Consider the following 23,463-nt stretch of genomic DNA (forward strand, 5'->3'; position numbering starts at 1 on the left):
GGATGGATCAATCTGGGGATCCTTTTTAGGGTGAGTCTCTGAAATACCCAGCAGCAGTGCAGGGTTGTTAGGACCAGTCTCAGAGGTGAGATCTCTCCACCATCAGCTCCCAAATCCAGTAAACAAGCTGAGAAATAAAGAAAAAAAAAAAAAAAAAAAAAAAAAAAAAAAAAAAAAAAAAAGAATGTTGGGGCTCAGCTGCTCTGGGCGCCAGGGGCTGGGAATGGATCAATCTGAGGATCCTTTTGAGGCTCTGAAATACTCAGCAGCAGTGCTGGGTTGTTAGGACCAGTCTCAGAGGTGGGATCTCTCCACCATCAGCTCCCAAATCCAGTCCCAAAAACACACCAGGGGCTGCTCCCAAGGAACAGAAGTTTGTATAATTGCAAATAACTAAAAGCAGCCACAGTCCTGTGGTGGTTTGCCAGCTCTGAAGTCAGAAGTCCCACCCAGGGGGGAGGTGGCTCAGCCTGGACCCCTCTCCTGATCAGGCTCTGATGAGCAGCAAGTCACCAATTTGATAATAATAAATGGGAGGAGGTGACATCTGGCACCGTGTTCCTGTCTGTGGAGGAAAGGCAAGATCCTCATCTTGTGCAATTCCTGAACGTGCTGCTGACAGAGGAAACGGTCAGGGAGGGCTGAGAATGAGCAGCTCAGGGGGAAAGTTTCTCCCAAGGAAAAGTTTCCCACCTGGTGAAAGTCTCATTGTATGAGTACAGCATCAGCCCTCCCAAAAACCATCCCTGAGCTGTGCCCATCACACAGAACAGGCTGGGAGAGCAGTGCCCAAGGTGGAGAGGAACAAAGTGATGGAGGCAGAAAAGGGAGAGGGGAGCTGGGGAGACACTGCTGACTCTGGGCCTCTCCCCTTGAAGGAAACAACTTCCTTTTGAGGGGAGGAACTGCTGCCACGTTTCATTTCACAAATGACCTCCAGGAGTGATTTGCCAGTTTGTGTCACTCCCCAGTTGTTGGGGAAGATGAATCAGGGAAACCTTATCAATATGATTGCTTAGCAAAAGATTCTGAAAACATGAAACCTGTAATCGAAATAGAAATTGGAGCTCACTTTGAGTTGTAGGATACCAAGTCTTAGTTACTATAGAACCTACAGACAACAGCCTGGGCAGCTGAAGGAGAATCCCTTTGGATTGAACAATTATCATTTTAATTGAATCCCTTTGGATTGAACAATCCCCTTCTGCTGCCTGAGGGATCCAAAGGTCAATGTAGCAAAACAGAAAAGTCTAAAGAGTCGTTTTTAGAGTTTAAAATACAACACAGTGTGGTAATGTAGTAGTTCTTACAGGCTGTGTGTAGATTCTATAGGATTTTGTGTCTTGTAGTGGTTGGTCACTGTAAATTAGAATATTCATCACAAAAGGAGATAGAATGGATTGGAACCAGGACCTCTCTCTCTCTGGTCCCTGCTCTCTTTTCCTTGCTCTTTCCCAGCTCTTTTCCCTCTCTCTTTTCCCTGCTCTCCCCCCTGCACTCTGACCCTGCCCCTTGCTCTCTCTCTCCCCTCTTCTTAGCCCAAACCCTCTTGCTCTCTCCCTCTTTGGGACTTCCCTCCAGCCCAGGCTGGTGGCTGAAGGCCAAAGGCTCTTTCTACCCACAACCCTTGCAATAAAACCACATATTCTAGAATATCTCAGGTTTGCAGAGTCCCTTGTCCCTGTAAGTGACAGATGTTTCTACACCCAATTCCTCCTGTTGGCTCTCCAGGCTCAGTGATGGCCACAACCTCATTGCCCAAACTCCAGCTGCTCGCCAGATGTGCAGACAGCACTGCCTTCCCCTCCCAAAAAAACCCAACCCTAAAAACCCAAAGAGGGGAACTTGGCAGCCCCCAGGCAGCGTTCCTGACTCCAGAGATCCCACAGCTGGCTCTCCCATCTGGTGCCTGTTGTCATGGCAAGCGGAGAGGGGGAAGCAGCAACACAAGAGCTGCTCAGTCCTTGACACGCTCCATCCTTGGACTAATGGCAGCTCCCCAGCAGAACAATCCCAACAGCAATTACTGAGGCTCTTTTAGAACTGGAGAAAGCAAAAAAAAAAAAAAAAAATTAAATAATGAAATAAAACCAGATTAAAAAGCTGTTTGAAACCTTGAAGCTGAATGCTGAGGGAAGAGAAGCAGCCAGGGCTGTGCACAATGAGGAGACACAGAGACACTTCTCTGTGGGCCAAGTTTAATGATTGTCACAGAGCCTGGGGAGGCTGTGGGGACAGCACTTGGCCAAAGGATAATTTGTGCTGCCCTTTGAGTGGTGGTTGCAGTGTGGAAAACCTTCATGGAGGGGCTGAGGAGCAAATCTGTGTCCTGCCACTGCCAGCACAAGGCACAGAGGAGGGGACAAGACAAAAGGTGACTTTCAAGTGCAGGATTCAATTAAACTCCAGCGTGAATCACAATTTCACTGGCTGGGCTATTGTCTTGCCTTGCTGGAGGATTTTGGAGAGTATCTACAAGAAAAAAAAAACCTTTTTACTGTTTCACAAACGGCGAGAAGTTGTTACTGAGCAAAAGCTTTATTGTTTCCAGTAGTAAAACACCACATAAAAGTTGTGAGATGGGAACAAGGAAATGATAAACACAAATGACCAGAGCAGACTGAGCACATTCACTGAGCCCTTCTTGCCCACACGGAGCTCAAAAGACAGGGACAGGTTTGGGACAACATTCCAACAAAAGCTGCAAAACACAACCCAGAGAATCACCACAAAGGGAAACGTGGCCTTCAAAATCAAACAGTGCACAGAGCTGTAGGTGTTCCTCATCCAGCTGTGCCTGGATCACATTGTCCAGATCCTTCCCTCAGTCCTGGAGGAGTCTTTCCACAGCTGATTGAACAATTCTGGTTTGGATTCAGGTGGAATTACACTACGAGGTGGAGTTAAAACACAGAGGTAAGAAAGCTGCCAGTCTCACTGGAGCAATGTCAGATTTATGTCTGAGAAAGTTTTATAAAAGTTAAAAATCAAGCTGATGCCTCAGAGTGGCACAGCAAGGACTGCCAGGCTCCTGTGCAGAGCTGGGGACGGGGACACCACTGACCTGCCCAGGAGTGAGGCACAAGGCACTCCAGGAGAGTCAGAAACGACACTCCCGGTTTTAAAAACCTCTCTCCAACTCACTGCAGAGCTGGTGATGAGAAAGTAACAGGTTTAAAGAGAATAGAGCCAATTCCTAAAAGTCTTTTTTCCTCCTCTTTCTGCTGCAGGGTTAGCTTTGGCTGGCAGGCCAGGCTGGCTGAGGCACTGCAGTAATGAGCAAAGACAAGCCTCACTTGGACTGTCAAAAGCTTCGAGGCAAAACAGAACTCTTTTTTTGGTGCCTAAACACTTTTTTGGAAATTGAAGACCCTACAGCTCTCAGCAGAAACAGCTCTGAAACCACAAAAGCTTGACAGCTGGAGTTACTTTTTTTTTCAGACAGAGCTGATGGTTTTGGCATTACCCCTTCCATAATGTCCAGGTTAACAACACAGACCATGCCATGAAATATCCCTCAGTGCACAACAACCTCATCCCTTGCTCTCTGCAGCACTGATGGGGTGGACCTCACATCCAGTGAATTCTTTTTCTGCCATCTCAGGGAGCCCAGGAGGGGCCCAAAGGTTTTGTTTTCATTGGTAAAAAGGGCAGGAAGAGATCACAGAGGAAAGAAAGGCTGGAAACATTTCACCAGCAACCTGCCAGAGCACATTAACTGGGAGAGCAGTGAGGGAATGGTCCTCTGTTGGGCCGTGTTCATTTAAAGAGCAAGGCAGGGATTGATTTCCCATCCTCTGCTGGAGTGTTCCAGCACCCCAATCTCATTTATCTTCATGCTGCAGCCATTTGTAAGAACACACACTACATGCACACAGAGTGCCCGGTGCAAAGGGAAACAGAACAAAAGAGTAATAACAGAGGGGAAAGGCTGACGTTAATGGGCACAAATTGCCTTTAACTCCCTGATTTCAGAGGGAACTTTTTTGGAATCCTTTGTTTCTTCATAATAGACAGGTCAGCTCCAGAGCATTTAATAAAATCCACAGACTCCTACCAGCCCAGTGTGGGTTTTGTTCAGGCCTTCAAAGATCTAATTGCTCTGGAGATGTGAGGTAATCTGATTTTTTCTCATCTGTCGGGCCTTAGAGGGAAATTGTCCATCCTGGAGGATAAGCAGGAGTTTTCAGCAGCCTGACTCATGATGACAGCACCACAGTCAGCCAAATGAACAAGACTTCCAGGAAAAAAAAAAGGCAAAAAGAAAGGCCCCTGCTCATGTAAGGTGTGTACGTGGGAGGGGGAATCTGCAGAGCTTTAGGAGATAAAGTCATTTGAAAGCTTTTATCCAATTTGGGCACTGACAGGCAGCCAGCTGGGCTGGGGGGTGGGAGTGTGCAAACACACACCTCCCCTGAGCCCACAGCCTCACACCAGCCCTGCACAGCCAACAGGGGTGAAAAAAAAAAATACAAAAACCCCAGCAAACTCCTCCAGGAGTGTTTCTTTACCCTGAGCAGAGAGAGGGAGGGAGGGAATGGGAGCACAACCTGCCTGGTTCTTGCTGGCCCCACCAAACCCACTCCAGCCAGAACAAGGACAGGAAACACAAAAACACCTTCCCCAGGTGCAAACCACAGTCCAGGCTCTGCAGGTGTTGTCATCTTGTCACCAACCCCATGTGGAGGAGCTGGAGCCAAAGTCACTGCTGGCAGCAGTTCCTATCTGGAGTGAAATCTAAGGAATAGGAGTGCTGGATCCAGGGAAAATCAGCTCTAGCTCCATCAGGGCCGTGTCCTGCTGTGGAGTCGTCGTTTTCCTGCAAAATAAAGAAAGGATAAAAGTTTTGTTTGGAGAGCAGTGAAGGGGAGAGGCTCCACAGAGTTATTTTATTTCACGTTGTTTTTCTGTGCTCGGTGCTGTTTTAAGAGCTTCCTAAAAATAATAAAGAGAACATCCATGCATCATTAGTCCAGCAGTCAGGGCCCATTAGATTTGATTAAAGGGAGAAAAGAGCAGGGAGGGAAATGTGGAAAGGAGGAGGAATGAGGAGTTGTGCTGCTGGGACTGGGCTTTCAGTTCCAGCCAAACCTGAGCTCTGAGAGGGGACAGAGCTGACCTGCCATGAGACCTCCTGTTGGGAAAGATTAATCAGGGAAACCTTATAAATATGATTGCTTAGCAAAAGATTCTGAAAATATGAAACCTAGAATTGAAATAGAAATGGGAGCTCACTTTGAGTTGTAGGATACCGAGCCTTAGTTACTCTATAACCTACAGACAACAGCCTGGGCAGCTGGAGGAGAATCCCTTTGGATTGAACAATTATCATTTTAATTGAATCCCTTTGGATTGAACAATCCCCTTCTGCTGCCTGAGGGATCCAAAGGTCAGAGTAACAAAACAGAAAAGTCTAAAGAGGAGTTTTTAGAGTTTAAAATATAACACATGGTAATGTAGTAGTTCTTCTAGGTTGTGTGGAGATTCTATAGGATTTTGTGTCTTGTATTGGTTGGTCAGTGTAAATTAGAATATTCATCACAAAAGGAGATGGAATGGATTTATGTAACCAGGACCTCGCTCTCTTGGCTTTCCCTCGCTCCTCTCTCTCTCTTGGCTCTTACCTCTGTTCTCTCCCCCCTGCACTCTGACCCTGCCCCTTGCTCTCTCTCTCCCCTCTCCTCAGCCCAAACCCTCTTGCTCTCTCTCGTTCTCTCTTTGGGGCTTCCCTCTAGCCGAGGCTGGTGGCTGAAGGTAAAGCCCTTTCTACCCACGACCCTTGCAATAAAACCACATATTCTAGAATATCTCAGGTCTGCAGAGTCCCTTGTCCCTGTAAGTCACAGATGCTTCTACACCCTCCCTGCTCTCCTCTCCCCATGCCTGGGCCCTGCACAGGAGCCCCAGCAGGGTGGGGATGGGATGGGATGGGCACAGCCCTGCCCTGCTCCACATTTGGCCTCCTGCTGACTGAACAAACCTGAGCTGATCATTCCAAACCCCCTGGCCAAGCTCAGGCTGTGCTGGGACACACTTCTCTTTTTGGAGTGTGAATTGTTGGAGAAGTCCTGAGGCAAATCCCTCCCAGCAGCTCCTGCCTGACATCCCAGTTAGCAGATAACCTCCCCAGCCATAAAAACCTCTCCTTGTGTTCACAAAAGCTCCCAAATCCAGGCTTTTCACCTCTATCTGCCTGACTTTCCCCAGCTCTTTCCTCCCTGCTTTGTTGGCAGAGATGACATCAACTCCTGCCCTCGGTGCTTTGTGCAAAAGGCTGGATGAGAAGGTGGGAGCTGAGGAGTAAATGTATTGCAGAGAGCAGAGAATGAGTCTGGGGAGGTGGGGACAGAGGCCAGACAGGCTGTTTGATCAAAGCCCAAAGCACAGACCTCTGCAATGCCAAAGGAGGCACAAAAATAGGAGTTCCATCCTCGGCAGCAGACTTGTTTCCTGATGTATTGAGTGAAAGAGGCGAGAGAATGAATCTTTGTCATCCCTCTATTTTGAAGGAAGAAGCCTTCAATTTAAAACCCCATAAAGAATTACAGGAATAGCGAAAGTAATTTATTTTTTAGTTACTCGAGCCTTTATTCACTTAACTTCAAGGCGGGCTCGGAAGAGCTGGAAATGTTTTTGCTTCCACCACTCGAGGATGAAAATATTTTAATTCCCTCAAACAGGGGAAAGGGGGCACAGGCTTCTCCCGAGGTTCATATTTACAAATGCATTGTATCTGGAATGCAAACCTTGCATCATTTCCTAACGCTGCCTCTACCCAAAACCATGTTTTATTTATAAGTACAGCAGGACCACTCGGTGCTCTGTGGATATGAGGAGGCAGAGACAGCTCAAAGCTCCTCAGCCATGAAGGCACAATTCAATTTTTTTTTTTTTTTTTTTTTTTTTGCACTTTGGGGAAGACAGACAACTTCTCCTCCTTTGGCAGCAGGAAAACTCAATCCCAGCGAGCTCTCAGCAAAAAGGGGATAAAGAACAGAGCCCAAAATTTGATGAGGCAGGCAGTGAAGGAAGCAAAGCTTGGATGGGAGAGGGTCTTTCCTTCATGTCCTTCCCAATCTGTGCCCTAAATCCAGGCAGAGGGAGGAAAAGAAGGGATTTCCCACCTTCTCCTCCATCCTGCTGCAAAGCCAGCCCAGGAAATCCACACAAACAAGGAATGAGTCTGAAAACATTTAAGCAACTTTCTCACCAAGCACAGGAAAACAGAAGTCAGCTCCCCAAAGACTGCCACGAAGCAAGTCATTAAAGAAATTACTATCCCATTTGGAGCCTAATTACTGTTAGGACAATTTTTTTTTTTTTTTCTTCTTCCTGCATAGAATGGAGTTGTCAGACCCACTGAAGCAAAATGTCACCTCCTCATGGTCCCTGAGGGAGCAAAGCAGAGATCTGAGAAGCAGAATGGAAGGGAAAAATAGGAGTTAATGCTGCAACTTCAAAGATGCCCAGAGAATTTCCTGCCACGAAAATAATGCTGAATGGCTCTGCCTGGCTCGCGTATTAACAGCTTGAATATTTATGAGCAGAAGTGGATGCCTACCCCAGCCAGGGAGGCACAGAGAGACACACCACCTCAATCCCAAATCCAGTCAATTCCTGAAAGACAGGGGCATAAATCTCCCCGAATTAAAGAGAGCTGGAATCAAGCAGCATTCCCTGCCCATCTCCCTCAGCTCTGCTCAGCCTCTCCCAGCAGAGAGGAGCTGCAGGAGAAGGTTTTGACATCTGGGGAACCTTTCCAGCAGGTCTCACCCTGGGATTGCAAACCAGAATATTTCTCAGCCCTTCCCCAGGCAGTGCCACCCTCCTCTCATCTCCCTGTTTAACGTGGCTGTGTTTAAGTGCCAGCTGCTGTACCACTCTTTAACTATTAATGATTGAGACACCACACTGGCAGAGCAGGCAGAGATGGGGAGGCTGTGATTTGCACTCACTCATTAGCTTTTTTCTCCCTGATTCCAGCAGGAATCTGAATTCCAGCCCCTGCCAGGCTCCTCCACCATTCCCCACCAGCCAGCTGCTCATGGAAAAGCCAAAAGGGATTCACTAATTTCTGGGACAGGGCCCTGAGAGGATGCTGAGAACCCCCTCAGTTGGCACCCACCAATGCAGAACTCGTTGCTGATGTTGCTTAATTCACTCCCTGCAGCAGTGCCCAGCTCAGATTTGTTATCTCCATTAAAAGCTCTCCTTGGGTTGATGAAAACCGCCGTAAGATATTGATTATCTCTTTGTTTCGTTCTGTTTAATTTTCCCCTTCCTTAATAAAAATGTCATAATCAACACAGGTGAGGATTTTGCTCTCTTTTAAGGCCTCTGCAGCCAGAACAAGGTGAGTTGCCTGCCCTGGCTGGGAGCAGGCAAGAGAGAAAAGGGAGATTTGTGCTTCTCCCACATGTGCAAATTTCATTTTCTTTAGGGTAAAACAGTCTGCAGGAGAATGAGTGTATGACTTTCCTCTTGAAAGCCATCGTGTCAGAGCAGGCACCTCCAGGAACTTCTCCAGGAGCAGAAGAAACACCACAGAAAACGGAGCTTTTGAAAGGCTTTGAGAGCAGGTGGTAAAAAAAAAAAAAAAAAAAAAAAATTAAAAAAATAATAAAATTGGCAGCCACTCAACTCACCACTCTCCTGAAACTTTGGCTCACGGGCTGAGGTTGCCTAAATCCCAATGCAGCCCTGACAATGAGTCATTTTATGACAAACTCCAGGCTTCATTATCTGCCTCAGCAAACCCCAGCAGCAGCTCCAACCTCTCCTTAAGAGCTCCTTGTTTTTCCCCTTGGCCACCACCCTGCTGCTGGCTTGGCCTGCAGGCTGGAAGATCTCATCAACTGCAGCACCATTCCCCAATTCCCTGCCCTGAAATCCTGGGATTTTCAAGATGCTGGGAGTGCTTCAGCAAAGTCGCACTCGAGTTTAGAGCAGAGGTGAGAAAAAAGAAAATTCCCCGGTGGAAGGAACAACACCTGAGGTGATAATGTGAAGTAAAAATCGCTCCTGACGTGGCGTTCTGAAGGTGCAGAGAAACCACAAAAAAATCATCTTTTGACAGCCCCATTCTGCAGGAGTTTAAATGAGGAGTTTAAATGTTTTTACCCCCTTGTTCTGCTTTTGGGGCAGGGCAGAGCTCGGGGCTGTCCCACAGGCAGGGAGATGATGGGAAAGAGTTTTGCCAACCCATCACCCTTTAAATATATCAACAGCAAGAGCAGCCTCTGTTTGGTGGCAAAGAGAGGCACCCAAAGTGCTGAATTCTCATTCCCTGCCTCCCTCCCCCTGAATTTGGGAGGCCCTGAACCAGATCTCTTGTCTGAACAAAGCAGCCCCTTCTGCAGAAATAAATGACTCCAGACATAATAAAGATCTTTACAGAAACTCCCAAGGCAGCCAACCTGCCTTAACCTTTTCCTCAGCAGGATCCTCTCTACATCTCAAGGCCAACTTTAACTGGGCTCAGGAGATTGCTGCAGTTTTCCTTTTTTAAATATTTGCCCATGCTGCCTGTCATTTTTACTCTGCACAGGGAGATCCCCACTGGAAAGATCTGACCCTTCATGCCAAGCTTTGCATATGGAGTTTTTAGCAAAAAAAAATGTTGGGTTTTTTCTTTTTTTTTTTTTTTTCTTTTAAAATAGTGTTTGCACTGTCATGGCCAGGCAGCAGCTGGCTCAAAGAGCAGGCAGAGAAAGTACAAAATGCTGAGTACAAACACATCCATCCATCCATCAGAGGCAGCACCCAAAGGGTCACCAAAAGCCATTCCAACCCCACAGGACAACCTGCAGCTCTTCTCCACAGGCAGCAGAGCAGGAACCTGCCCTCTCTAATTCCACACACACAACAGGAGCTTAAAATAAACCACCCAGTCCAGTCCAGACTCTAATCCAGGGGGAGGAAGGACAGAGCAAAAGAAATCACTTGTTTGGTTTGCCTGGTGGAAAAATAAAAGCAAACTGGAAGTCCCTGGAAACTGGGGAAGGAGGGAAGGAGGGAGAGAGGAAAGGGCAGAGAAACAATTTTGTGCTCCCTGTTCCTGGCAGGAAGCACAGGGAGAGGGACCACAACTCTGTGCTGCACTGAAGGATGAACCTGCTCACTTTAATCCAATTTATACCTCAATATGCCCAAGCAGCACCGAGCAGGCTCAGGGACAGGAGAGGCAGTTCAGAGGGCAGGAATGCTCAGAGGGAGCAGTGCTGGATGATAACTTGAGGGGTTAGTGACTAAATTAGTGGGAGCTGCAGAGGGAACACATTTGCATCTCTTTCAGCTGCTTCAGGTGTGATAGCAGCCTCTGCTTTCCCAGTCACTTAATTGTTCTGAGGTTTTTTTTGAGGGGGGAAATGTGTCTTTGTTCTGCAGTGCAGAGTTCTGGGAAGAGCCACGCTTGGCTTTAAGAGCCACTTTAATTCAGGAAAAGTGTTAGTCTTGTAAAGCTGCTGGACTGCTTTGCTTCAGGAGAAGCTCGAGGTGCTCTGCAGGACAGAGAGGAGCTCCAGGGCTCTGCAGGGGCACAGCTCTGAGTGCTCCTGGCCGTGGGTGCAGGCAGATCCCACCACCCTGGATGATTACTCATGTTGCAGAACAGCTTTTGCATTCAGAGGAGAAGCTGTGACACCGTGACAACATCTGCCAATACAAAAAAAAACCTACAGAAGCAGGGAAAAGTGACCCTGAGGCCACAGCTTTGTGTGCCTCCGGGGAATTCAGCCCCAAAAAGCAGGGATGAGGAGAGGGGGTGCAGCTTACCAGGGGTGCTGGTGGTGGTGGCGTCGCTGTCCCGCCTGTCCCAGGGCTGGTCACTGTGGCCACTCTCCGTGGGGCTGAGCTCGGCCCCCTGCTCACTGCCCAGGCTGCTGTGGCTCCCTGACAGCCAGGGGCACTGGGGGGTCCCCAGGGTGCTGGGTCCCCTGGTGGGTGCTGGAAGGACAGGACAGAGATGGTGCTGAGGGAACGGGGAGTGCAGACACTGAGCTAAAGGAGCAGGAACATCCCCAGCTCCAGCCAGGTGCCCTCAGGAGCAGAGTCACACCCAGTCCTTGTGCTCTGCTCCCAGAAAACATCAGTGACTCCAGCCCTGAAAAGGCAGGAGTGAGGAGCTGGACAGGGATGTGCTGCCAGGAGCAGCCCCCAGCTGCAAGGGCACACCCTGGAACTACTGCAGGCCATGGAACGAGCCAGGGACAAATCCAAGAGCCCAAACATTCACCACTTTACACTTCCCACCTGCTCACTGCCCAGGCTGCTGTGGCTCCCTGATAGCCAGGGGCACTGGGGAGTCCCCAGGGTGCTGGGTCCCCTGGTGGGTGCTGGAAGGACAGGACAGAGATGGTGCTGAGGGAACGGGGAGTGCAGACACTGAGCTAAAGGAGCAGGAACATCCCCAGCTCCAGCCAGGAACCCTCAACAGCAGAGTCACCCCCAGTTCTTGTGCTCTGCTCCCAGAAAACACCAGTGACTCCAGGATGAGGAGCTGGGCAGGGATGTGCTGCCAGGAGCAGCCCCAGCTGCAGAAATTGCTGCAGGCCACGGAACGAGCCAGGGACAAATCCCAGAGCCCAAACATTCACCACTTTACACTTCCCACCCTCCAACCACAAGGATCTGCAGCTCCTCACCCATTCCTGCTCGGAGCTTTCTCCCTGGAGAGCTTTTTGATGCCACAGGGACGGGTTTGTCCTCCAGGCTGGAGGAGCTGAGCTCCGAGTCGCTCTCGCTGTCGCTGGGAACCGCTGCAGGGAGGGAAGATCAGGGGGAGGAGAGGAGAGGAGAGAGACAGTCATTCACAATGTTCATAACACTTCCCAAAGAGGTGCCAGATGGATGCAAATAAAACAGGAGCAAACACTGACTCGCTGCTCACGTCCTCCCTCTCCAAAGGAGGCCATACCTGCAGCTCCCCCATACCTGCATCTCCCCCAGCACCACATGGATTCACTTTTTTGCATTATTTGATTTATAACTCTGCTGCACACACTCCCAGTGCTTCTCTCCCAAAGCTGGCTGGGACAACAGAGCTCCTGGGCCACTCTGTGCTGCTCCAGGCACAGGGCTCTGCTCCCAGTGACCCATCCCAGCACCACAGCAAAGTCACAAAGTGACCCTCTGAGGGGTCCTGGCTGCTCCTGCTCCACCCCTGGGAAATGTGGGGAGAGGGGTTATTTCCCTCCAAGCTGCCTTTCCAAGTGGGGCAGGATCTAAGAGGGAAAACACCAGGTGAATTCAGAGCACATCAAAACATGCTCCTACACCCCCAAAGCTCCAAAGGCAAGGGTCACTCCTTTTCCTCAAGGACACTGTTCTCCTGTTTCAAAACTGCTTTTTTTTTTCCCCCTCTGTGTCTTTCCTCCCCTTAAATCCTGGCTCTCTTCCTGCTGCTTTCCACTCCCCATATTTTCCAAAAAGAGCTGAAGGAGCCTCGTTTTGCCAGACACAGCTTCCCAAGCTGGCAGGTTCTTTCCACTTTTCCATGCAATTATGCAAACACCTCTGCTGCTTGCACTGGTGTAAAAAGATAACTCCACTGCCAGCTGCTCTGGGTAAAACGAGAAAGGTGTTTTTCCCCAGTTCCTGAGTTTTTTTTTGTGATGGTTTAATCTCAGAACAGAAATGGTGGGGCTGAAGGGGAAGGTAATGGAAAAAAAATAAAATCTGTCTTTTGTTTGAGGGATTGCACCTACAGCACTTCCCCATCTGACCAGGCAGATACCAGCTCTCCTGGCAGCTCAGCAGCCACTTCAAACAGCAGGTCACAACTCCTGGCAAGAAGTACAAAATCTTCCCATGGGGATGTAAAACAGGTAACACTGTGACCTCCAGCCTCTCCTGCAGGAAGAGGAACCCCAAGGATTTATTTTAGGTCCATCAGGACATCTCTAGAAGCTCACAGTGCTGTGAGAAGTGATTTTCTCTGTGCCTGAGCAAACCAGGCTGTCCCTACACTGTCACCCACAGTGACAGTGACACCCAGACAGGGACAAGGTGACAATCACAGAGCTGTCACTTCACCCCTCTGTGTCAGCCCCAAGCCTTCAGCATCCCCAGGGCAGGAGGATGGGAATCCTTCCCTTTGCACAGAGCAGGATATTCAGGATATTCTGTCAGATATTCCTGCCAAGCATTTCAGCAGGCACTCCTGCATTCAAGGCACAGATCTGTACTACACAAAATATTTCATTAAAAAATAAAAAAAAAAAAAAAAAAAAAAAAAAAAAAAAAAAAGAAAAAGAGAGAGAAGTGAATACCTAAAGTAAAATGCTAACATCTCTGAGGATATTAAAGTTGGCTGCCAGTGTTATTGCAGAGCATTATTGAAGTTGCCCTGGCAGGCAGCTCCTCACACACACCCTGCACAGCATTTCCCTGCAGGGAAAGGGGCTGTGGGAGGGAAAAAGGCCCCTTTTTACAAGCTGAGGGGCTGCAATGCTGGCTAAGAGTCCTCAAAGGAAAGGTTTGTCTAAAAAACATCTTCATCACTACCCCAGAACTCCCTGGGAGAGGTGGGGAGTTCTATATAAACACTCTTAAAAACAATCCAATGGTTTTTTTTCCCTATACAACCCAAATCTCAGCTGTAAGACTCATCCTGACCCTCTTATTGCTCAACTCTCTCAGAAAATGAAGTCCTGTTCCACTTGATCATAATATTTTTTTTTGTTTGTTTTGCTCCTGGATTCATAAAATCCATTTCTTTAGAACAGCTCCTTCCTCCCTGAATCCTCTGGAAATGCTGGGAGCCAGGATTGATTTGGAGAAGGCCCCAGTGAGTCAGTGGAGGTGACTTTAGCTGCCTGTCCTCCTGCCATTCAACACCTCAGAGAGAAGCAGCACAAGAGGAAGGAAATATTAATGACTGGAAGGCACTCACACCACAGGACCAGCCCTGTCTGCTCTCATTTCCTCTGCTGCCAATAAGAGAGTGTTTTACTCACTGCACCAAAGTCTCCCTCTTTTCAGGTAATCCTTCATCCAAAGCTCCCAGACCTTTCTGCTGGCACTTTCCAGAGCCCAGAAGTGTTAAATCTGGTGTTCCAGCAGTTGCTGATATATCAATAAGAGTCGTTGGAACAGATTTATCCCTATCTCCAGCTGACTGGGGAGGAGGAAAAAAAAAAGCTCATAAAATAAAATAAAATCTGCCTAGATAAAACTCACTGGAAAATCAGCATAGTGAAGGACAACTGCTGCCTGCACTTCTCCCCAGAGGCAAATCAAGACGTGGGGAGGCTGTGCTGAGGCCAAGGGGAAAGGAGCACTTGGATCTGTTATTAAATGTGTGTTTTTGGCACGGGATGAGCCCTCCCAGCTCCCTCGTGCTGCCAGGGCTCAGCCTGGCACACACACACAGAGCCTGGCACGCCCTGCAGCTGCCAAAAACACACATTTGTGTTGGGAATCACAGCTCCAACACCAGCCCAGCACCAGCACAGACCCTGAGCAGGGCTGCCCTGCAGCACACACAATTTTGGAAGCAGGGAGAGCAGCAGTTCTTGGTCACTGCAGGTGGGAAAGTGTGAAACCACCACAGAAAGTGAGAGAAGATGAGGATTATTCCATTCTGAGGGCAGCTCCTGTGCCAGATCACATCCAGTGTTGCTCCAAGAAGGAAGAGGTGAGTGGATTTAATCCTTGTCCCTTTCAGGAGCAGCACAAGTTGCAGCTTTGTCACTGCAATGTTGGCGAGCTGGATGTCCCCCTTGGTGGCCTGCAGGGCTGTTGACAGTCCCCAGCACATCCCTCTCTGCTCCATCCCTCAGGGATTTGGCCTCCAGCTCAGAGGGTGAACCCACTGCATCCCCCTGCCCAGCTGCTGCTCCTGAGCCTCTGACACATCCCATCTCTTGGCAACAGGGATGAAGCAGGAAAATCCCCCAGAGACCCAGGCAGCCCTCCTGCCAAACAGTGCAGCAACTTCTGCTTTCCACCCATCTGCTTTCCATGTTTTCCCTGCACAACTCAGAGCCTGGGAGAAGGAAAAGCTCTGCTGCTCTTGCTCCCAGCCCCTGACCCAGTGTGGATTCCCACCCACATTCCAGCACATGGAGCAGAGCTGCTGCCCAGCAAAAAAGAAATATTGCTGCTATTCTCCTCCTGACAATGCATTTGTGCCTTAATTAATAGCAGGGTTCCCATGGCAACTGCTTGTTTATAAGAGAAAAAATAAAGGCACCAGCAAATCCCAGTGTCAGTGAGCACGGGAGAAACATTGGGCGTGCAAAAAATAAAACTTCTGCCTGGTGGGGTTGAATTTTCCAACCTTGAGGCGCATTCCTGCCCTCCCTTGGTCCTGCTGCCTTCCACTCTGCTGCAGTTGGAGCAAATACACAAATTCTGACACTGATCCCTGGTTTTTGAGGGGGAAAAAAAGGGACACTTGATGTTTGTGAATGGAGGATGAATGGAGGATGAATGGAGGATGTCCAGAGCAGGACTGTGCTGGCCTCACCCCCTGGAATCCCTGAGGAGCTCAGAAATGGCTCCTCTAGCACATCAGAGGGGCTGGACAGGGCTGGCCAAGATAATGGGAACCCCCATGGAGAGCAGGCTGTCAGAGACAGGCGTGTTAAACGCCAGGGAACATCCTGCCAAACAAGCACTGGGGCTTTGCTGGAGCTGCAGGGACGTGTCTGGGTGAGGCTGTACAAGGTGTGAGCTGACAGGAGCTCTCAGGCTGCCTTGGAGAGCTCAGCTCCAGCTCCAGCTGCAGATTCACTGTGGCAATATCGTGGATCCACGGGGGGAAGGAGGCCAGAGCTGTGGGATGACAAACAGCAGGAGTCCCAGCACTGGCAGCTTCAAAAAGAAGCCAAAAGGAGGTGGGGGGGAGATGCACAAGCTCCCAGCTCCAGAGATGGATTACAGCCTGCAGTGCCCACTGAAAGCTGCCCAGAGGACAGGCAGCCTCACAGAGAAGGGTAATAGGGAAAGAAATCACCGGGAAATAAAGCTGTAAATTAATATTACCTGAGCCATAAAACAGCAGCCAGGCAAACATCAGAGGGCAGGGACAAAGCAGCTCATCAAAGGTCACTTTGCTGTCCTCCCCCTGTTCCTGCCTGTATTTATGGGGAAACCTTCTCAAAAAAACCCAAACAAAACTCCAAAAAAAACCAAAAACAAAAACAAACAAACAAACAAAAAAACCCCCACAAAAAACCTCAAAAAAAAATTTCAAAAAAACCCAAAAAACAAAACCAAAAAACAAACAAACAAACAAACAAAAAACTAAAAAAAAAAAAAAAAAAAAAAAAAAAAAAAAAAAAAACCACAAAAAAAAAAACCCAACCAAAAAACCCCAAAACAAAACAAAAAAACCACCACAACAAACAAACAAACAAACAAAACCTCAGCTGAAAAGCTGAACTAAGCAGCAGGCCAGGTCTGGGCTCAACAGCTTCAACTCTCAATGTTTTCTCTAACATGTAAACAAAAAAAACCAACCTCATCAATCAGTCCCTCTGCTAAGGCAACTCCTTCCAAGCATCTCCTGGAGGGAAACACAACTGTCTGTTGCTGATCTAATTTGTCTTTAATTACAAAAGTTACAGTAGGGCTGGGAGTGCTTTCCTAGCTGGGCCCTGAAAAGAAGGTTTGTAAACCCAGGTCTCCTGAGGTTTCTTTATTAAAAGGTTATTTCCCCCTGCACTCCTGAAAAGAAAAATGCATGCAGCTGGTTCATTTGAGAGGTCTTCTCCAACAGAGGGGATCTAACAGCAAAAAAAAAAACCAGAAGGGGAGAGGCCAGACAGTTCTGCTGATCCCCACAGAGAGGAAGGAAATCAAAGCAGGCTGGCAGCAGCTCTGATGCTGCAGCCCTCACACGCTGGCAGAGCAATTTCTAACTCAGCTCACAGTGACTTGAGGAATCTCCCAGCAGAAGTGAGGAGCAAGTAGCCCCAAGGAGGGAGGGAATGACCCCAGCCTTGGCTCAGCACAGTGATCTCCACCAGTGGCACAAGCCCTGGAGTTCAGCAGGAGCAGCTCTGCAGGCTGTCACTGCAGGCAGGGGTCTGTCCGAGGGCTCATCCCAGAAAAACTGGGGGGTGATCTGAGACCCAGAGTGTGTTTGAGACAGTCCCAGTGTCCAGAGGCCCAGGCTGTGTGTGCTCAGTGATCTCCAGGCTCCTCATGGTGCTCCACTGCTCCTTGTGCCGTTGGAGAGTGTCCTGGGTTGTGGTGTAGGATGTGCACACAGTATTTATTCCATCCCCATCCCCATGAGCTGTTGGAACCAGGTGGGGCAGTGTTTTCCCAGGCCCCTCCTTTGGGCTCTTCTGCTCATGGCCCATCAATGCCTTGCCCAGGACTCACAGGGAACTCCCTCCAGGAGCTCTCTCTGTTTAATGGGCCATCAAGGAGCCACTGCACGACTCCTCATCCCATTGGGAGATGCTCCCAATGCCCAGGGGGAGGAGCCAAGCATTCCCACCTGGAGAGAATCTGGGATTTGGGACAGGACAAGCAGCCCTGAGCCACTGGATTCCCAGAGGAGCAGAGCTCCCAGACCTTTCTGTGGGATCACTGCTTCAGGAAGAGCCCCTCACCTGGACTGCTCCCACCACCCTGCTCAGGCTGTGTTCTGACTCTGTCAGTGCTCCTTTGTGTTATTGCATTGATTTTATTTTACCTTTTTACCTTTTTTATTAAATTGTATTTCTGACTTGGAGCCTCTCACTCATTTTGCTTTTAAACCACGACAGAGATACCAGAGGAGGAAAAGCTCAGGAGGTGGGGGAAGAGGGGTCTGGCTGTCAGGACTGGGCAGGGATTGCCTGAAGGAGCCCTCAGGACCAGGTGAAGCGGGGTGAGGGCTCCCAGAAATGGAGGAAAGCTGGGGTGGACTGAAGGACAGGGATTGATCTGGGCCACCAATGTGCACAAAAAACCACCAACACCCACATGAGAAACACCCCACACCTTGTGGGACAACACCTCCAACACAGAACCCCCCCTGACTGCTGTGACCCTGCCAGCAACAGGACAAGCCAGATCCTTCTCCCACCTGTTCCCTGGGTGGGACAACCAACCTTTTCCCCTGGCCCAGGTGAAGGAGAAGCTGCTCCCGATGCTCTGGGGCTCCGGCTCGGCCGCCTCGCCCTGCCAGGGCTGGGGCTGCAGCTCCAGGGGTTTGCTGCTGCTGCTGCTGCTGCTGCTGCTCTTCAAAGGCCTGATGTACTTGGGCAGCCCTTTGTAGAACCACGCCCCAGACCTCTTCCAGACCTGCCAGAGACACAGACAGGACACCTTAAGCTGGGTTTTTACAGCAAGACAGCAAAGCCACTGCAAAATGAGCTCCCTCTGATCCCAAATTCCTCCCCAGATTCATCTCTGTCCTTCTACAACTAAATAAATCCCAGCTGTGAAGAAGGAGCAGGTGCAGACTGAAGGAGGAGCAGAGGGTGATGGCAGAAGTGCTGCCTGGTGCTGTTCCCACAGCACAGGCTCATCTCACAGAGCAATCCAGGCCAGCCCAGATCGTGTAACGAGCTTGAAAAGCCCAGAACAAGAACAACACTCAAATAACCTGAACCCGCAGCAGGAAATGGACCTCGAGCACTAAACTGTAATATCTGCTCTAAGAACAGCCTCTCCTCTCCAATTTGGCTTTAATGCAGCTTATGATGAAGGCACTCTATTAAGTATATTTAATATAGAGCCTGCTGTAAGCCAGGGGAAGGGAGAAGGGTGGCAGCTCAGACAAGGAGAAATGGCCCCTGACAAACCTAATTCTTGTGTGCCTTCCAGCAGCCTGATAATGAGCTAATGACACAGCAAGGGCAAAAAATAAGTTAACATAGTAAAAATATATATATTTTTTTTATTTATTGCAGGAGATCATCACAGTTTCCACTCCAAGTTCCCAAAAGCATTTTACACACAGTTGCATCATGATGGCAGAGTGCAAATATCCCTAATTGCAGCAATACATTTGGAATGTAGAGCTTAATCAAAACAGAGGGCAGTGACAACACCTGAAATTCAGGAGCTGCTCCCAAAAAGCAGGACACCAGCAGCACCATCACACTGATGGTTGCCTGGTTCCCAATCCAGAGCCACTAACACAGAGAGCTCAGATCTCTGTGTTTGGGGTCTTGAAAGCCAAGTGCAGGTGATTGAATTCAGAGTTGGGGCCTGGTAATGTGGGTTGTTTTTTTTTAAAGAGCACCCAGCAGAAGAAAGCAGAGCACTGCTGTGCAAGGGGGAGGCAGCAGGATGTGCAAACCAGGAGGGGAGAGCATCCCACAGAGCCCCAACAATATTTTTAACCACCCAGCAGGAGAGTGAGTGAGCCTGCCATCCAAGCAAAAAAAACCTGGGAAAGTAAATTCCCAAGGCTGCAAGTTGTTCCTGTGCAGAGGGGATTTGGCAGGCAGGGAGGGACACCAGCTCCTTCACAACAGCCACAGTGACCCAGGCAGGCGAGGCACAGGCTGACACAGCTCCTTCTGCCCCTCCTGCTCCACGTGGGGAGTGCACAGCAGAGTGGGAACCAGCACATGGCAGTGCAGCACAGGGCCCTGCAGGAACAGCCTCTGCTTGCTGAGAATCGGGAAATGCAGCAGGTTTTTGAAGGGTGGGACAGATATCTCTGCACTGAGCTGTAACTACAGCTCAGGGACACATGGGCCCTGCAGGAGCTGCAGGATGGACAAGCTCAGGTTGCCCTGGAAGTTTTGGGAGCAGCTGGAGAACAGGGATAAGGTTGGGAATTGCCCATCCCCGACACACACACTGGGAATGTGGTGCACCACAATCTCTGCACTGAGCTGTAACTACAGCTCAGGGACACATGGGCCTGCAGGAGCTGCAGGATGGACAAGCCCAGGTTGCCCTGGAAGTTTTGGGAGCAACTGGAGAACAGGGATAGGGCTGGAAATTGCCCATCTCTGACACACACACTGGGAATCTGGTGCACCACAATCTCTGCAATGAGCTGTAACTACAGCTCAGGGACACATGGGCCTTGCAGGAGCTGCAGGATGGACAAGCACAAGAAAAAGGAAATATTAGTGACTGGAAGGCACTCACACCACAGGACCAGCCCTGTCTGCTCTCATTTCCTCTGCTGCCAATAAGTGTGTTTTACTCACTGCACCAAAGTCTCCCTTTTCAGGTAATCCTTCATCCAAAGCTCCCAGACCTTTCTGGGTCTCCCTGGAAGTTTTGGGAGCAGCTGCACCCACAGGGCACAGTGGGAGAACAGGGATAGGGCTGGAAATTGCCCATCCCTGACACACATATTGGGAATTTGGTGCACACACAATCTCTGCACTGAGCTGTAACTACAACATATGGACCTTGCAGGAGCTGCAGGATGGACAAGCTCAGGTTGCCCTGGAAGTTTTGGGAACAGCTGCACCCACAGGGCACAGTGGGAAAAAGGGATAGGGTTGGAAATTGCCCATCCCTGACACACACACACAACTTAACCGTCTAAACTGCTGGGGAGGAAACAGCCCTGTGGTACAGGCACTCTCTGAACAGACCTTGCAACATCTGTAATTTAATTTGAAGCACTGGAGAGACCTATTATCTTCAGGCGAGCTCCAATTTAGACACACCATAAAACCAATCAGACACAGCACGGATGGCTGGAGCAAAGGCTGGTCAGCCCCAGGTTCCTCACTGCCCCAGAGCAGGTCGTTACACAAAGAGTTAATGACATAACACACCCAGCTCTGATGTGGTGATACCGCTATAAAAATCGATTCTCTGCATACATATTTCCCTTTAAATTGGTGCTTCTAATAGAGTTTGGTCCTATTACGGCAGCAGCGAAATTGTTTTGGAATCAGCTCTCAAATAGCTGCAGGAAGATGCTCTTCCCTGGATGGATTCAGTTCCTCTGCCCCTCTGGGTTTGCATCCCAAAGGACACAGATCACATCCTGCTCTGCACATGGGGCAGTTTGAGCATCCTTGGATCAAAACAGGTTGATGTTGCTGACAGCAAAAAGTCCTTGCTTGATTTTTAAATTAATACATCTGTAAAAGAGCCTTGAGAGTAAAATTCCTGTTTATTAGCAGGAGTTTACCCTCGCCAAGGAAAGGAGGATGCTGCTCCCACCAGTTCACATTAAGGTGAAGTTCATTCCCCACAGCAGTGTGAGTTTGGGTGGAGCTGGAATGTCACCAGGGAGAGGGACAGCCGTGGCCATGACAGATAAATGCCTTTTATGACCCTGATAATATTCCCATTAAAGCTGCACCAAGCCATCATTGCAGCCATGGAGTGACACATGCAGAAGCAGATGGGGATTTTATTGAGCATTTCCAAGTGCAGCCTGGAAATGGGACCTGACAGGGAATCACTGGGCCCTGGTGAGACCCATGCTGCTGCTCAAACTTCCCTGAGCATACAAAGTGCTAAAAACAACCTCCAAAACACTAGGACTCGCTGATAAAAGAGGTGCATCACAGCTGAGGCCATCACAACAAACCCTTGCAGCCTCCTCACCAAACCACATCCCCCTAAACTGAGAAACTTAGGGGAAAATCTTTGCTGAAAAGCCACATTTTGCTCCACCACCTCCTTCTCGTGCCCTGCAGGAGCTGTTCCCACCCTGCAGCCCCTTTCCTGCACAGCAACCTGAGCTTGCTGAGAGGAAAAACACCACTTTTAGTTGACACCAAAAGGTGGGGAAGCAGCTTCCTGTGGGTTATAGCAATAAAAAGGCACCTGCAGGTGCAGCCACCCTGGGAGAGGACCTTGCTGGCATCCCCTGCCTGCAGCACATTCCCACACTGTGTCCCAGCTCTCCCAGCACCGCTGGCAGAGCAGTGGGGAAAGGAGCCAGCGCTCCTCAGCCTCGTTATTTGCATTCATCAGCCTCTCCATAACACAGAGATTTCCAATTACATTATTTACAGCAATCTGTTGTCGACTCCCACGTTCGGCACTCGAGGATGAAGGGAATTAAAAGGCAGTGAAATTACCATTGGGAGCTTTGTTTCCGGAATAGCAAAAAAAAAAAAAATCCATCGCCCCCCTGACCCCGACGTTTCTCAAGCTGCCAGAGCCTGCCAGCCTTCAACTATTTATCATCCCCCTTTTCAATCAAGCCTCTTTTTTATTTTTTTTTCCCCCTTTCCACCCCGTGGTTCTATTCTGGAGGACACTATTTTGAGCATAACTACTCGCTGCCACCCCTCCAAAAAAAAATAATATGGCAGAGGGTATTGATGAGCTCTTTGAATTGCAAACAGGTGCACATGGCTCTGATTCCATCCAGAGTCACCCAAAATAAACACTCTTCTCCATCCATGGGGTGTTTTGCCAGGAAATCGTCGTGCCAGGCAGGAATAACCCCGAGTTGTGTTGCTTTCCAAGTGGTGGGAGTGGATGTGGGAAAAGGGAAGCCCCTGGGGGTAAAAGGGGAGGAGAGGACTCTGTTCCTCTGATGCAAAAAAAGAAATATCTTTGCGTGGTTTATTGGTGATAAACTGAGAAATGCAGCCTTGAAAATGCTGCGTAGTGCAGGAGAAGGAATGAAAAGGAAAGTGAAGCAGAGAGGGCAAATTAAAACTTTTAACAGGTCCCTGGTAGCTGACACTCTCTTTCACGTTTGAGGGAGTATTAAAATAAAAAAAAAAAAATAAAAAGCTCTCTCCTCCCACCCCAACTGAAACTGCTTTCATTATCCCTACAATTCTGGATGTGTCAATTCAAATGTAAATGTGCACGAATGCTTCCAAGAGGATTTTAATTACAATGATAGCATCGCTAATTATGGAGATATATATAAAATATATATATATATATATATAAAGGGGCAATCCGGGAAGGTGCTCTGCAGAATCTGGTGCCATCAGCCAAAATAAGGCTGTGCAGAGAGTCAAAGGGTTGGGCAGGGATTTGACAAAAGCCAGCAGGTCCCTTTTCCCCTTCAGGCCAGGCAGATTTGGGCACAGCTCATTCAGGCCTGGCAGAGCCCTGGCAGCAGGGAATGGTTCCAGCTGTGTATTCACCCACCAGCGCTGCTGCCAGGCGAGTTCTGCTGCTCTGGCAGCTGCTGCCACCAGCCCTTTGCAGGCCTGCAGGAGCTGCTCCCTTTTCTGCTCTGGAATCTCATTCCCAGGGGGGGGTTTTCACTGCAAACCCACGGCCAGGGCTGGAGTTTGGGTCAGGGATCAGCATCCCTGAGCTCCCCAAGGGGTTCTGACCCAGGGGGGATCAGCCCTCCCTCCACACTCTGTCTGCACAAAGGTGAAGCCAGAGCAGAGCCAAGAAAGGCTCAAGGAGGAGGGGAGGAGGAAGGAAGGGAGATCAAGAGTGAACATGAGAGTGTGGCTGAATTTGCTTCTACCTTTGCTCTGCAGGAACACTGAACCGCATCACCCCCAACTCCACTGCAAAGGAAAACACCCACAGACTCCTGGAAGAACAGGAGGAGAGGTTTTCCACAGCTCCCTACTGGGAAGAGCTGGGACAAGAACCTCT

At 49.3% G+C, this 23,463-nt stretch overlaps 1 protein-coding gene across 4 annotated transcripts in view; it reads right to left on the reverse strand.

Moving 5' to 3' along the window:
- Positions 1–2,542: 2,542 nt before the first annotated feature.
- RPH3AL (rabphilin 3A like (without C2 domains)) overlaps positions 2,543–23,463 on the reverse strand; it is a 39,904-nt gene continuing 18,983 nt past the window's right edge. For all 4 annotated transcript variants that reach the window (XM_083875260.1, XM_083875257.1, XM_083875258.1 and 1 more), the window contains 4 exons: positions 18,051–18,243; positions 11,643–11,756; positions 10,774–10,944; positions 2,543–4,819 (listed from right to left, as the gene is read on the reverse strand). In XM_083875260.1, coding sequence (XP_083731386.1) covers positions 4,785–4,819; positions 10,774–10,944; positions 11,643–11,756; positions 18,051–18,243 — 513 coding nt within the window. In that variant the 3' untranslated portion in view covers positions 2,543–4,784. The remainder of the gene's footprint in view (positions 4,820–10,773; positions 10,945–11,642; positions 11,757–18,050; positions 18,244–23,463) is intronic.

Source organism: Zosterops lateralis, assembly GCF_965231275.1.
Source record: "Zosterops lateralis genome assembly, chromosome: 19".
Classification (NCBI taxonomy): domain Eukaryota; kingdom Metazoa; phylum Chordata; class Aves; order Passeriformes; family Zosteropidae; genus Zosterops; species Zosterops lateralis.